The sequence below is a fragment of the Carassius gibelio genome, chromosome B9, assembly GCF_023724105.1.
Source record: "Carassius gibelio isolate Cgi1373 ecotype wild population from Czech Republic chromosome B9, carGib1.2-hapl.c, whole genome shotgun sequence".
Lineage (NCBI taxonomy): Eukaryota > Metazoa > Chordata > Actinopteri > Cypriniformes > Cyprinidae > Carassius > Carassius gibelio.
In genome coordinates, this window is record NC_068404.1 from 19,491,854 (window position 1) to 19,508,333 (window position 16,480).

Here is a 16,480-nt window from a genome sequence, read left to right on the forward strand (position 1 = left end):
TTCACAGACACCATTTTGCCCAAAGTAGGTTGTCTACATTTTCTCCAGAGACATCACCTACATTTGAAATGTTCAGCCGCACAAACTCACCACTTTCTGGAACTTTTTTATTTGGTTATCTTTCTAGGGTATATAACAGAGTTATAAAGGTTGATCCTGTCATTGCAGTGTTTGGTGTGGTTTTGCCAGAAGAGGGCCTTACCAAATAACGAGTGGTATCCCTCATCAAGATGATGTCTGATTTTACAACACTGGAAGTCTGAGGCTTTTATTATGCGTGTCATGGATTTGGGAAAGACTTTGCATTTGGAAGGAAAAGAAAGAGCATGTCTTTTTGAGTATCTGGGAATCATTTACATTTACTATGTGATGGGTTTATCCCTTGAATGTCTTGGTGCAGTACAGTTGTTATTGTTGTTTTGTTTTCAATGTCACTGACATGTTAACTAGTAACCACGCAGAGCTGCAATTAATGTTTGTTTTGCAAAAAAAATAAAAATAATAATATATAATTTATATATATATATAATATATAAGGGGAAAGAACAGCTATGGAATCCGCATTCAGGTATTGTTGTGTGCTAAACTTACAACAAATTATACTTCATAAAATTGATGTTTCAGCATTATTCTTGCATTTGTTTTGTATAGTACTTCAACTGCAATGTGTCAATCCCACCACAAGAGATCGTGAGGAGACCATTAAAAACCTTGACATATATCCTAGCAATACAGTCAGGGGACAGACCAGTTTACAATAGTTTTCCTGCATGTGCCAATTATTTAAAAATCTACTAAAATTTGTTTAAGCTATGTTGAGAAGCAATGGTTAAATAACAAAAAGCACCCTTTACAGTCTCACAGCAGTTGTGCTATCAAAGGCAAGTGCTTCTGTGAAAGGAACCTTGCAAAAGAGAACTGAGCGAACATCTCTCATGCTCTGACCGTCACTTCCGTTAGACAGCCAGTCTAGGGAGGTGCTCCAAAGAAAAGCAGTTTACAGATGCCTGTGACACACATCAGTGACTGCATTTAGAGAGGTAAGTCTATTACATGAATATATTATGCATTGTCATCTTCCTCTTATATTGCTTCACAAATTAGACATTCAAAATTAAAACCAAAACACTGTAAAATGTTTCAACTGCTTTAATTTTCTTTCTATTTATAAATCTATTTATGTTAGAAACTGTGAATATTTAACAACATCAGATATTTTTGAGATTCATTTGTACCATCTCCACCAATACGAAAACTGAAAAAGTAAAGAACATTTTAAAGTAAAATCTTTTTTTTTATGAAAAGTCCACATATCTTTAACTTTACATATCATATATAAGGATAATAATAGGAAAAAGACTAAAGAAAACAAATATGCAACACCTATTTTTTGTTGTTTTGCTGATGTGGTTGCTGTGAAATGCTGTATAAACTCTACTACTATGTAGTATAACTACAGAATATCTGCCAACATTATATAAAGCTAGATATCTTTCCTTTTCAAATGAACTTAATGTTATTTGTGTTCAATTTTAAATGTAAAATCTCCTGAGATATCATCCAGAGATTATTGTGAGAGTGGTTTAGCAGCTTCTGCATTTGGGTTAAACTATTTACAGGAATGCAAGCAATATACAAAGTTACTTCTCTAAATAAAAGAGAAAGAAACTCAGGTTTTCATTAGAAGGCCATAACCACTCACTGTGTGTACTAACAGTAACCCCTTGGTTTTAAGTAAAATCTTTACAAAAAAAAAAAAAAATTGTCCTTAACAAATTTTTTACAATAACATAACCTTTTAAATTGTTTCATTCCTCAGCTAATGGAAATCTCTTTTTCTGCGAGCTCAATGGCAAACGATTCACATGCTGAATCTCACCTGTGCCAAACGTCCACTACAAGTGTAGTTCTGCCCATTATCTACACCATTATGTCAATCACTGGTCTTCCAGGGAATGCTATCTCTCTCTGGGTGTTCATACGCAAAATTGCCACCAAAACATCCACTCACATCTACCTGATAAATCTAGGGATCTCAAACTTGCTGCTCTGCCTCACCATGCCATTCCAGGCCACATACTACTCACTTGGGACCAAATGGCGCCGGCAAGACACCATGTGCCAAATGGCAATAAGTGGTCTAACTCCAGTGATCCACATCAACATCTGCATTGGTGTGATGATATTGAGCTGTGTGGCACTCAGTCGCTTTGCCTCGCTGATTCAACACTCTCATGCTGACCGTCCAAGCCGATGGCTCAATGTTTTACCAGGTGCCTTCCTTTGCCGAAAACGACATGCCAAACTGGCCTATGTGCTGTGCATGGTCACCTGGGCCACTGTAACCATAGGGGTAACATCCTTTGTGGTGCTGTACTCGATCAGGGAGGCTAGGAGTGTGGATGACAGCGACAGAAATGAAGCGTGTTACAGTGTAGCAGTGGAGGTTGGCAGGGAAGGATCTCGTGCCTTTGCTTTAGTGGCCATTTCACTGTTCTTTGTCTTCTTCCTGCTGGTCTTATGCGCTTACATGGCAGTAATCAGGCACATCTGGAGGTCTAGGAGAGGCGCGGTCATCTCAAACAGCCAGCGAGTCTACGCAAGAGTGTTTCGGAATATTGTTGTCATTATAGTGGTGCTGGTGGTCTGCCTCCTGCCGCACCACATCTACAAAGCCATCTTCGTTCATATCGTCAATGAGCATACTTGGTCTGCATCACCTCCAGAAGACGCTTGCCATCCACTGTCCATGTACGTGGAGGTGAAGAGCATCCTGCTCTGTTTAGCAACTCTACGATGTAGCACAGACCCCATCATGTACTTCCTGCTGGACAAGACGTTTCGTATTCATGTGCTTAGCCTGCTGAGATCACGCGTCAGCGCAAATGACAGTCAGTCATCAAAGTCTAACATGGGACAGTTATCTCAGGCAACAAGTGCATGCCTTTAGACATTACTTGAGAGGAAACTGTACATAGACACAAAAAAGTCTCATTGTGAGCGATATTCCCTAACAGATAAATGTTAAGAAGAAACGGGAGAAACTTCCTGAACAGAGCTAAATAAATGGGCATCTCTTTTCTGCCTGTCCATTGTTCTTCAGTATAGACTTGAAGTGGTGAGAACTCTTTTGTAAAATGATGCAGTGCTAAGAAATGCTTTATAAAATATGTGGAGTGGTACACAGTGGAACTCAATGTAAACAAGCTTTTTGCAAGTCCCTATAAAGTAACCAGATGTTTTAAAAAGCAGCTACAAGTCAGACTGATGCTTCCATTCTCACACCACTTTTTTGCTGGAGTACTTTGTGTAGTTTTAAATAGAGCGTTAAGCCAAAAACTCATTCTCATATGTTGCTACTTCTGTAACACAACAAAAAAAAAAAAAGCCATAAACATTTGGAATAACATTTTTCAAATTTTTTTTTTGTGAAACTATACCTTTGATGTGATTTTTGATGACTCATTTTTTACTTTTAATAACTAGATTAATTTCATGTTGTTTATAACATGTTATTGTTAACCCATTTGTGCCCACAATTTTCAAATGGTTTCATGCATATTGTCATGTTAATGGTGTCCTATCTGAACAGGTTCTGCATTTATTTTCCCAAGGTTTTCGTTTATTTTCTTGAAAATCATATTTGAATGTGCGGCAATTATAGTTGCCAGTGGGAAATATGTTGTATTCACCCCTTCAATATAAAATTTGAATAGGAGAGGAGCATTTGGCATCTAACTCAAAATAACTTTTCAACAGATCAATCTTTATTCATAAACAAATTAATTATGCATAAAAGACGAAGAACATTCAATGCAAACCCCCCAAAAAGTTGTTTCTAGCTTATAATCTCTTGAATATGAAAACACAATGAATCCATTTGTCTTAAAATGGTGGAACATAGTGCAGAACAAAGTGCAGCCATTAAGTTGACCCAACAGGGTATTGTGAATCAAAAACTTAATTAAAAATAAATAAATAAAAATAAATAGGATTAAGAAAATATTACATCTATATAATAAAAAGGGTATACCTGAAAGAAAATTATGCATTCAAACTGTTTGGTTAGCAACATTCTGCAAAACATCTTTTGTGCTCAACAGAAGAAGGAAACTCTATGAAACTATGAATAGGCACATATTGATTAGGTCAAATTGATTAAACTTAAAATATATGATTATTTAAATAAGTATCATTTGTAGGCTACACCCATGATTGTTGGTTTATTTACAGGGGTGCACATAAGTGGTCTGCAGTTCCGCATGCACGACCAAAATAAGAAATGCGTTATATGAATAGGTTCTTACAGTGCATTTGTGTACCGACATGGTTGACAGCTTTTAATACACAATTAATTAACACAACCATTTTAGATCACAAACTGTAAGTTGGTTTCATTTTCAATCTGAAAGAATAAATCTAGGCTATGCCATCAGCAGGAGCGCTAAATGCGGAAGCCTTGCCAAAATAAAAAGCCTGCTGATTTTAAGTTTGAATATGATGAAAACGCTTTTTTATTTATTTATTTTTAGACGCTTTTATCCAAAGCAACTTAAAAATGGGGAATACATAAAGTGATTCTCCTTAAAGAGGCAAACAAAGAAAGTAATAGTAAATATTAGCATTTTATTTTAAGTTAATAAAGTTTACTATAAAATTAATTTATTTGTATTTAATACTAGGACAGCCTTTTATTTTTTATCAATATTAATCACACACTATTATTGTGTGATAGGAAGAAAGTGAATACCTTATTTTTATCTTGAAATCCTTTATTTGGTTGTTTACTTGCATGTTATTGAGAAATATAACATGGGTAACATCTAGAAAAATACTTACAAAAGGAAAATGACAACTACAAACTGCAAACTGCTATTTGTCGGTGGGTTTAAATGGGTTTAAAGGGTCTTGCAGTGCTGCTTGTTTCTTCCATTTTTGTTACATTACATTTACCCCCTTTCCTGTTTCTATTTGAATGCTGGCTACTGTGGTAAATGTGATGAACTTTCCATTACTGTACTTTAGTTGCATCGTTTTTTCCTGTATAGAGAATGAGGCGGCCGCCTCTGCAAAATTTTGTGTTGCCACTGGTTGATGACAAAACTCAGGCAGGCAGTCAAGTGCAAGCATCACTTAATTGCTTCTATTATAGCCTTAAGTTCATATTTGGAAAAATACAGATATTTTATACAAGTTTACTTGATATTTCTTTACACAGAATCATAATTTCTATTATTTTTCCACTGATTAACACGATATGATGAACTTAACTCCTATTACGCAATCCTATCTCTGTATGCATGATGATACACGGTTCAATTTACTACACACACACACACACACACTGAAGTGCGCGCAACGCTCATTAAATAAAACATTTAATTCTTATTTTAAGAATTATGGAACCGGTATGCACTGAACCGAATCAGAACGTAGATTTCAGTGTCTCATTTCGGTGCCTCTTAAATACCTGAGTGATCTATTGAAATATTTGTCCTGGTTCTCCAAAATGTACACAAGAAGCATGGGCGTCGCTAGCCTTTTTTAGCTGGGCTATAGCATTTAACTCCATAAACTTTACACAAATTTGCGATCGCCTCATAGTTATTCCACTTAAATGTCATATGAAAACGGCAGCAGACCGGTCTCCTCCCCATCTTTCAGCACACTCTTCAATCCACAGACCACGGTGGAGCAGTGCGAGCGGACTCAAACATAAACAGAGGACACATGGTTTGTGTTTATCTACAGATTGTTAGAATATCTGTATCTGTGCAGTTCTTTGTCATAAATACAGTTTACAAAAGGTCACGAGGGAGCAACCAGTTTCTCGTCTACTGTAAAGATTTCACTCTGTTCACCGCTCATCACACCACAGCTGTTTCCTCCAGCAACAATCGAGCCCATAACACATATGAACGCATACTTTAATTACACTTATTTCAATATACTTAATCTAATTATACGCACTTTATACATACACTACTGTGTAAAAGTCTTAGTCTTAGGCAATCTGTTGTCAGACTGCTTGTGCATTCAACAATCTCACTAGATTAATATTAAAAATGTATGGCAAAATGAATTTTTGGAAATGTAAACTGATATTTTCTTCTGACATACTAAAGCAAATGATATAAATAACTTGCTTAAAACCCTTTTTTGGGGTGAAAATACTAATGTGCCTACAAACGAAATTGTTGCTACTTTATAAAGATTTTCCATGCAGTCATTCACAGAACTGATTAAAGACAGTGACTGACAGCACTCATCCGAACTAAATATCATTATTTTCAGAGATACAGTAGAAACATTATGTGTGGTTTTGTAATTATTAGCCTTAGAGTAAGAGAAGCTTGGGAAATGAGAGCATCCAAGGAGCATGTGAATGCTATGTATTTATTTTACTTCAATGTTATCCTTTTAAGGTTTATTTTATTTAATTTTATTTATTTATTTTTATAGAAGTATTGATTCAGGCACCGTTTAGGCACCGATACCGTTTTAAAAGTATCGAAATGGCACCGGTATCGAATAAAACACAATCGATACCCAACCCTAACTCTAAACATGTCATCTTTGTCAAACTTTTAATAAACTGATGTGGCATTGTATAAGTTCCATGATTTTAATTAATCAAACATGCTTTTTGATAATACAATGCAATTTAACTATTAAAAAGGATTCTGGAAAAATTAGAACAGAAATTTGAAGGAGGAAAATGAGGAGTTGGTGTCCCACATATTTAAAGGGTAACTAAATCCCTGGTCAGAGCCTGACTCCACCCACTGGCAATATTTGAAAAATGCTGAAAAGTGGGCAGAGCAAAGTGGAGATAGAGGGGACGAACCGAGGGCGGGGCTGAGTGGGTGGGGCGTGAACCTGAGACCCGCAGTGACAGATTAATTGACAGCTGCTGTCAGAGTCGCTAAAATGGAGTGACTGTAGTGACGCAAGTAGCTTTGCAACAGAGCGTTCATTTGAAGTAGAGGACTTTTCTCCCCCACCTTCACCCGAAGTGGAGGATGTTGAGGTGTCTGTGGCCTGAGCCATATCAATTCGAGCTGGTGGCTCAAACTGCGGTCTTAACTTCCGCACCGCGTCACTTTTCAGCGCGAGATGCGTGGAGAAGCCCATTTCCACCTCATAAAATGCAGTTTGCACACTCCAACTCTAGGCGGAACTCGCGGTCTTCCAGGCCAAGTGCATGCAACCACTGGCGCCTAATTTTAAAGTCTACTGAAAAACTATGTAGTCCAGCAGTGCTGTCGCAACCAGCAACACTACACATACGCCAACTTGAAGCTACTGATGCAATACTATGCTACTAACTAACTATGCTTCTAACAATACTAACATTACACTAACAACTATGCTAATTAACTACATAGGCTACACGAAATAATCTAAATAACTTTATAAATGATATGCTAAATAGATGCTATAATAGTCTATCATGGTCGTTTTCAATACTCGCATTCCAACTCCTTATTCACTCCAGTAATTTTGACGGAACAAGATGGTTTTATACTACCGCGGCGTGGTGTGGTGAGCTGAAAACTGCTTACGTCACCTGCCACCGCTTATGTCACTTGCCACTTGATATTAATTCCTTCTTGGATTTACAAATTAAAAGACAAAATAATAACAAGTCGGCAGAGCGAACTTATCCATAGTGGTTCTCACGTAGTCCTTCTCTTAAAGACTGATCACTTAACTTCTTCTTGACAATGTAGAAGGACTATTTGAGAACCACTATGGATGATAATTTCGCTCTGCCGCCATTTATTATTTTCATGCATACCGCACTATAACGTGATGCATGCAAAATATATAGTTTTGACCTTTACAAAGTCTCCATCCACAAACAGATGTAACTCGTCTGCAGATATAAGGTAATTCATTGCACTTTAACAAGTAAACTAAATGGCCTATATGTGTGCAATATTTTAAACGAGCCCTCACTAGCTGAATTTAATGCCAAAGTTATGTCAGAATGCATCTCATTCTTGTTTCTGTGGCGGTGCGTCGGTCTCGTCATGTGGCGCGCGGTTTGTAGAGCTGTATATGAATATCCACATATATGAACTCACTTGTTTTGAATACTTTATATTTAATGTGTTCGTTTATGTAGTGTTAAACTGTTGGACTTTTTGCAGATTTTGATTTTGCAGAACTTTTAGACTAAAAACATTCGTGCACAGATGTGGCAAATTTGTCACAGGACGCGCGATATGACAAGGGCGTCCAACTATATATGAACTAGCTGTTTTAAATACATTTTTTTTATATTTAATGTTAGTTTATCAGTATGTTTTAAAGTATATTTTTTATTATTGGTGATTCCATAGGCTCTCTCTCATGCACATGCGTGGTTTAAAACACCAAATACAATAGTTATGCTATGAAAAGAACAAAGAGTCTCTCTCTTGCTCCGCCCATGCATGATAATATCGTGTGTATCATCGATCTCACGGGCTATCGATATGACGATCTGAAAAATGACCATATCGCCCAACACTAATCAGAAGAATTCACCTAAAGTTGTAACAAAATATTTAGTTTTCTATAAAGACACTTAAAGTGGATAAACATATATTGGGTCAATGCAATGTGGACCAAGAGACTATAAGGAGTGGAAAAAGATTTTCAGTTTCATGAAATGTTTAACAACCCTATGGTATATGTTCACCTATACAAAAGGACCCATTTCAGCTGGTATGTTTAATTTAAATTCATGTTCAACAGGTTTGTTTTTGTAAAATGTAACTTTAGAATTTTAATTATTTTTAATCATTGAAGTGCACATTATCAGAATAGTACCACCTCCACCTCATTTTGAGCCAGGAAAAACCCTGATTTGTGTAAATAAAGTATGTGTGCTTGCAAAACTTTTTTCACTTTTTTGCAGCACACATATGACTATGTTGAAGGTTATGTTGCATGGTGGAGTAGGTATGCATCTACATTTCTAATGACAGCAGCATTAAAGGCTATTACTTTACAGACTGTAAATATCTGTAGTAAATGCCTGTCAGGAGCTTCAACGTGAGCATCATTACTTCTATAAAATAGCAAGATTATAGTTACCTATTTTGCTTTTGCATCTAATCTCAGCCAGATAGCTAGCTCCATTAAGCCATTTTGTCAGAATATAATCAGTCAAATTAAAAGGCAAATCTCAGTCTAAATGTATCCAGACAGAATACTTAAAAAGTTGATTGATGTAGTATCATATCAATGGTGCATACACTAAAAACACAATGCAATTCACAAAGAACAATGCTAATGTTTGAGTAAGAAACCTTTGATGGAAGAATCTTCCTTGATGAATGAAGTTCAAAAGAACACAATTTATTAGAAATATAATTCTTTATTAACATTATACATGTCTTTGTTGATTTTGTCCTTTTTTATCAATGATTCCTACAATGTAGTAAAATACAGGTGAAGACTGGGTGACAGGAGAAAATTATGGTTCACAGTCCCCTAGTCATCAATATCATCTTTGATCTAATAAGATCTGATTGCCCTAAGGCAGTTGATGGTAGATTTGCATTTCTCTGAGGCAAATGCAAATGCTTAATTTCCTCTTGCATATCACATATACCAGGGGTCGGCAACCTATGGCACGCTGAGGGAAAATCGCTGACATACTGCATACTGACGTACATTTTGAGTTAATAAGTTCTAATAGTCACACAGCCTGTAAGGAGCTATAAATACTATTAAAGTGTGTGCACTAGTCTACGGATGCGCACATGACCTCTGCACATACTAGGCTCTTCAGATCAAAGGTCTAACGTTCTAACAGGCGGGGTTTACTGTTGACAAGCAGAGCACGAAGCGTCAGTTTAACGTTAAAGATAACGAGGTAAGATGAAGCTGCAAAAAATTACGTAAACAAATATGTTTACAATAGAAACGTTAAATGACCGACAGCTATATCCAGTGATGCAAACTACTAGATTTTTTTTTCTAAAATATGGCCATTTTGAGAGAGCGAGACAAAGAGAGAGAAACAATGAAGCTGAGTTTACTTACCGTATTTATTGGGCGCACCGGATTATAAGGCGCACCTTCAATGAATGGCCTATTTTAGAACTGTTTTCATATATAGGGCGCACCAGATTATAAGGCGCATAGAATAGAAGATACTGCAGTCAAACGTTTGACTGGGTTTGCGTTATGCATCCACTAGATGGAGCTGTGCTAAAGGGAATGTCAACGTTTTGACAGAGCGCCCTGATCCATATATAAGGCACTCCGGATTATAAGGCGCACTGTCGTTTTTTGAGAAAATTAAAGGCTTTTAAGCGCGCCTTATAGAGTGGAAAATACAGTATTTAAAAACAACAAAAATCACATAGGCCTATTTTTTTTTATTGTATCATTTAAAAATGTGTATGTACTGTACAAAGCATTAATGCATTTTGTATAATACATTATCTATTGGGGGGGGGGGGGGGGGGGGGTTCCACAGTTGGCACATTGGTTAATCAACATTTTTTTTAAATGGCACATTTCTTCAATGTAAGTAAACCAAATGTCCTGGTCTGATAATTTTATTAGTATAGCAGCATATATTAAGCATTTTCCCTTAGTACCTGTAAGAGTGGGCGACTGTTGAAACATCAGTTAATATTTCTATTAGGGGTCATATGATGCGATTTCAAGTTTTCCTTTCTCTTTGGAGTGTTACAAGCTGTTTGTGAATAGATAAGATCCCTAAATTTGCAAAGACTAAAATATAATATAGACTCACCCACGTCCTCTTAAAACACCTCATTTAAACACACCACCATTTTTTCGAAATAATGTGGGAAGATTTGCCTAACGCCGCCCAAATGTTTATGCAAAGAAAGAAGGTGTAACTTTATTGTTGCTGCCACCACTGCTGCAATTTTGTTTAGACACTGTATGTTTTGTTGTTAAAGCAAACTACTTTTTTGGGTTTTCCAAAAGAGGACACAACTAGAAATCAGTGGTTAAGTTGTATTTACAACACTGTTCCAGAACAGTTCAACCCAAATATTCAGATGTGTGCAGCACATTTTATGGAGGACTGTTTCCTGATCCTGGGAGAGTAGACTACAGGCTGTTTTGACTCACAGTCTATAAGTACATTTACATATTTAAAAAATTTGACACTGATGATTCAATAGCTATTTTTGAGCAGTGTGTAGTAGCGCCTGTTGTTTGACGTATCTCCGAACACAAATGTAGACATGGTTTTAGGATTACCTGGCGCAGCCTGAACCTTAAACCACACAAGCACATTTCATTACACCAAATACACAAAATAATGTTTTTAGCATCATCATATGACAATCTCTTTATATCAGTTTCCCATTTAATTTCCTAGTAATGACAGCTGAAGGCTATTAATAAGAAAAGAGAACAGCCTTGTGTATTCTTACAATGCTATGGTAAGATGCAACCATACAATAGAAGGGGGAAGTTGCAAAAGTTTGAAAACTGCTAAGACATCAATATGTAACACAAAGAGCTTTGGTGAGCAGTCATCTTAAGCACTAGTCACCACTGAACTTACTTTCACATCCCGGTGAATGATGTTGTTGTCATGGCAGTACCGCAAAGCCTCTAGGATCTGTCTCATGTAATGACTAAAAAAGAAGGAGAGCAGAGAAAGACAGAAACCTATATTAATTTCAAACTTCATTGGCCTTGTCTACCTGAAAAGAAAGAAAATGGAACTAGGTTTGAAACTACATGATGGTGAATAAATGATGACAACATTTATAACATAATAAACATATGACACTTCAAAGTTTACTATCCAAGAATCAGAATTACTGTTATGATAACAGAGATGTTTAAGATCAACCTTGAAAACAAAAATACAAATATGTATAAAAAATTTGTATTCATGTAGGATATAATTTTAGAAAAATAATGAAGCTAATGCCATAGCTCTCCTAATGCTTCATTTGAAAATGCATTAATAAAATTTCTAAAACTGTGAATTTTATGAAACATTTTCTAAGACCATGTCATGTGTGTTTTTAGAGAAGGCTAATACAATTTATTTATGACCCCTGTAAGCTGTCCTGTGTGCTATTATCTCATGTCTGGACCAGCAAACTGCCCCATTCATGATTCTATTGTTCATACAAAACAAGCCTTTCACACATCGGCCAGGTATGAGACATAATCCGCATTATTCTCTCATCATTATTCTTTCATTTTTATTCAGCCATTATTAGCCTTATTTCTGGTATTTCAAGGTTTACCAAGCCACAGCTCTTGAAAGTGAAAAGAGAAGTGACATACAGCCAAGTATGGTGACCCATTCTCAGAATTCGTGCTCTGCATTTAACCTATCCAAAGTTCACACACACAGCAGTGAACACACACACCGTGATCACACACGCAGAGCAAATTCTTACTATAAAAATGCAACAAAACATATTCTTATGACCTTACGTGAATTATTATGACCAAATGCATTATAAAGAAGAACCGCACCTACTACTGTATGTAGCTGCATTAGAGTTAACATTAGCATCAAGCTACATAAGGCAATTTGTGAAACTATTACTACACTTTTACTCAAAACTCACTTCAAACCACCAACCAGTGTTTGTGATAACTTCCTTTTATGATCACATGTGGAATTTGGTTGTTTAATGTTGTTAAAATATACTATTTGTAGTCTTTCACAGCGCTGCACGAATTAGAATTTCGAATGCACATTTTCTTTATGGTTTTCAAAATGCCTTAAATCTCTGTCTGAAAAATTAATTATCTGTCAAATTCTCTCTGAAGAAATATGATGTAAAAGAGTAAACATATCTATATATCTCCATGTAAATGTATCTTTGGACAATAATCCCTTACCGATGCTGTTCAGTGAATCTATGTGAACACTAATAAACCGCTGCTGACGTGACTGAACATGAATGGGTGGTGAATTTATATTCAAAATTTGCCATAATACGGATTTATTATTTTGCACTCCTGACATAAATTTCTAAATTACTGTTACTGCAACAATGTTTTACCACAACAGTGGTCAAATATCGAAGCTAGAGTCTTTAATCTTTCTACTGATTGCACAATTTTTCACAGTGTGATGTTTAACGTGCTGTGAAAGTGAAACAACAATAATCTGGGGCCATTGACGATCTTTGACCGCAAAGGGGTTTTAAGAACAGCACAGGAACAGGAAATGTATGAACATGCTCAGAAGTATTTACCTGGCTACTGCCTCACTGTAAACAAACCCAGCGTCTGCTCTCTTCACAATCTCAAAGCAGAGATCTGCGCCATCCATGCTGAAAAACAGAACAAATCAGGAATCTCATCAGCAATGTAAAGTCAAATACTGGCACAATCAGTTTTAAAATCTATTTCTGGTTTAACTTTATAAATCTGTAAGACAAAAGTAAAAATCTATTTTGTCTGACTCCAACTATACTGACATTTCATCCAAATTCCCCCCATAGGGGTTTATATTAAAGTGTTTCTATTATGGATTTTTGAAAATTACCTTTCATGCAGTGTGTAACATCTCTAAGTGAATGAAAATATCTTGCAAAGTTTAAAATCTGAAAGTGCACCATGTATAAAGTTATTGTCTCTCAAAAGAAAGAGTCGAGTCTGAATCATTGAAACGAGAGTAGTGAAACATTAGCATCGCGTTGGTCTGAATAAAAATCCAAATTAATTCTTTGCCACTAGGTGCCTCTTTTAGAGTGGTAAAAATAGCTGTCTCCCTGGTAATGCTGTAAACAAATCATTTTGGGGGGGGGGGGGGACTCCCAACACCAAAATATAAACCTTTCATAACCCATAACATGGGCACTTTGAAAACAAGAGTTTTAAAAACAATTTTTTGGATGGTGGTGTTATTTCGTAACTTTCAGTGTGGGAGACATTTATTGCAAGGCCTGTCTCAAGTGTGATTTTTGCTTCGCTGATACTTGTGTATTATCTCTGAGCACAAATTGAACTATGAAATATGGACTGGGTTAACAATGGCAATTTTCAGAAATGAACACTTTTCTGATTGAACATTTTCCCAGTGCGTTAACACTAAGACCGTAACGGTGTTGTTTCCAGGGGGCAGCAAAGCTCTGGAAGACCCTGCTTTTGTGTCGACTCGGGTCTCTTAAGGCCTTAAAAAAAAAAAAATTCATTGAGAGGCAGCTGCGCTTCTTCAGATAAGAGCTCACACTGCATGAAAGTTATCTGAGAAAAGCTCTGCACTTTAGATAAGCATATGAGCATTTAGCATTTTGGAATCAAAACAAAACCTATACCCTATTCCAAACCTGCTGAGAGAGTAACAAACACAGGCTACACAGGACAGAGCACAGCATGTTTATGCCTTGTTTTGAGATGCTTTTTAGAACTCACTGACCTAACTTTGTCACAATATGCTTCAAAATATCCTTGAAATTCCTTTCACATATACTAAAACCACATGGATGTGTTAATATTTGATGTAAATAAAGAATAAAGGAACGTTAAAACAAGTGCGGATTTGCTCAGAATGAAAACTTACAACTCAAACACCATGTATAGCATCCCATCAGAGCTGTAGGTCTCAAGAAGCTCCACTATGTGAGGATGTTTAAGCATGTGGCAGATGCTTGCTTCTCTCTTCAGATCTACAGGAAGACAAAAAGATTTTTTTTAAAGTACATATTGTTTCACCCAGGAAGCCACTCAGAATTACTATGCTTAATAAATCAGAGATAGTTTTTAATTTTCTACTAAATAATAAGCGATAATACTCATATGCAAAGGTTTGATAAAAATGCTAAATTGAAACAAAGAATGATCTAATTTTATTTAGACATTTATTGTCTGTAATATCCCAATTTAATAGAAAAAAAAAAGTCAAGGTCAACGCCAAATTTCACATCTGCATCTTTCACTACTAAAACTAGTTCATACACTAATTCAGATGCAGGACTTTGCACAAATAGCAAAAATGTGCAATAGTGCACAAACAGACATTTGTGTGGACGACCCCGCACACACACTGCTGCTCTTCTCATCTGTAATTAAAACTGTTGGCATTCAAGAATAACACAGCCATTAGAAGACAGTAAAAACAGTTGTTTAACAAGCCAGATGAGCCATGTGAATACAATGAATAAGTATTCTGTATGTGTGAAGCACATTAGTCTTTGCATGCTGTGGGTTTCATACTTCCTCAACTTCTTGAAGGGGTCATCGGATGCCAATTTCCAAAAGTTGATATGATTCTTTAGGGTCTTAATGAAAAGTCTGTAACGTAGTTTGGTTAAAATTTCTCAATGGTAGTATAAAACAACACCCTTTTTACCCTCTTTTCAGAGCAAGCCATTTTGTAGTATTTTCATTTAAATGCAAGTTAGCTCTGCTGACCCCACCCCTCTCTTCTGAGCCACTCGCTGAGGGACTGTTCACTTTTGCCACATTCACCTTGAAACTTGCTAAATAGCACATTATTAGAAAAGGCGATCTGCCTTTCGATTTGACTACACATATGCGTCTAAAATCTGCTCGATTTGACAAAGGGGAAAATCATTTAATGAGATAAAAAAAATATAAAAACAGATTTTTAACATTATAGGGTGGTTGTGTACACACACTGCCAACAAACATTTCAGTTCAAACAACTTGTAAAAGTGCATATAGCATCCGATGACCCCTTTAAGTTCCACATAAACTTTTTGGTGCCGTGAATGAAATGTGAGATTCACATATATAGGGGTCTCATTTGCATAGATCAAGGAATTACAAGTAATTCAATAAAGGATAAAAAGACACACACACAAAAAAAAAAATATATATATATATATATATATATATATATATATATATATATATATATATATATATATATATAATGTCTTCCACATCAAATTCCTTCTGTGCAACCAGTGCAAAGTCCAGGAAACCGGAAATGAAATATAGACTTTCATGACAAGGTTAATAAATCTTTTAAAATATCCAATTATTGAACGTTTTATGACAAGTCCTCTGACCCATGCAATTCTTGATATTTGTAAATGAATAAACAAATAGATAAATAATCCCTTTATTTATATTACCTTTTTTTTTTTTACCTTTCAGTAAATTCCACTATCAAACACTTGGAGAGGCTGTGGAGCTAGAAAAAAATAAAGCATATTAAAGACTAACCTATTAGTGTGACATTAGCATGTGAGAGAGAGCTTGGTAAAGCTAAAACATCAATGTACACTAGCTCAAACACCATGAAACAATCAGCGTTGCATAAAAGACACAGAGCAGACATAACAGAACAGGAAATGTGCACCTCAGAGTGTTGGGACACATGCTAACCACATAAACCATGACTCGGAATAGCAAAATGCATCACAGAATGTGCATGCATTAGTACCTTGTTCTTTCCTAAAACTACTCTGTTTTTTTTTTTACTTACACACTTCATCCCTAGTGGAGAGTCCTCCCCCTTTCCTGACTTGTTTCATCAGTTGTGACC

The 16,480-nt window shown here is 36.1% G+C and overlaps 2 protein-coding genes across 15 annotated transcripts in view; one reads left to right on the top strand and one right to left on the bottom strand.

The window, feature by feature from the left end:
* Positions 1–16,480, bottom strand: part of caska (calcium/calmodulin-dependent serine protein kinase a) — a 158,087-nt gene that overhangs the window by 39,870 nt on the left and 101,737 nt on the right. For all 14 annotated transcript variants that reach the window (XM_052564431.1, XM_052564421.1, XM_052564433.1 and 11 more), the window contains exons 3-5: positions 14,528–14,633; positions 13,218–13,295; positions 11,552–11,624 (exon numbers count right to left, since the gene is read on the bottom strand). In XM_052564431.1, the coding sequence (XP_052420391.1) occupies positions 11,552–11,624; positions 13,218–13,295; positions 14,528–14,633 (257 nt within the window). The remainder of the gene's footprint in view (positions 1–11,551; positions 11,625–13,217; positions 13,296–14,527; positions 14,634–16,480) is intronic.
* On the top strand, positions 107–4,451 carry LOC127964301 (probable G-protein coupled receptor 82). Its single transcript, XM_052564435.1, has 2 exons — positions 107–1,040; positions 1,820–4,451. Exon 2 carries the CDS (start codon positions 1,823–1,825, stop codon positions 2,948–2,950), a length of 1,128 nt encoding a protein of 375 aa, XP_052420395.1. The 5' UTR covers positions 107–1,040; positions 1,820–1,822; the 3' UTR covers positions 2,951–4,451.

Coding starts and splice junctions, on each gene's coding strand:
- LOC127964301 (XM_052564435.1), top strand. CDS start 1,823: ATGGAAATCTCTTTTTCTGCGAGCTCAATGGCAAACGATTCACATGCT.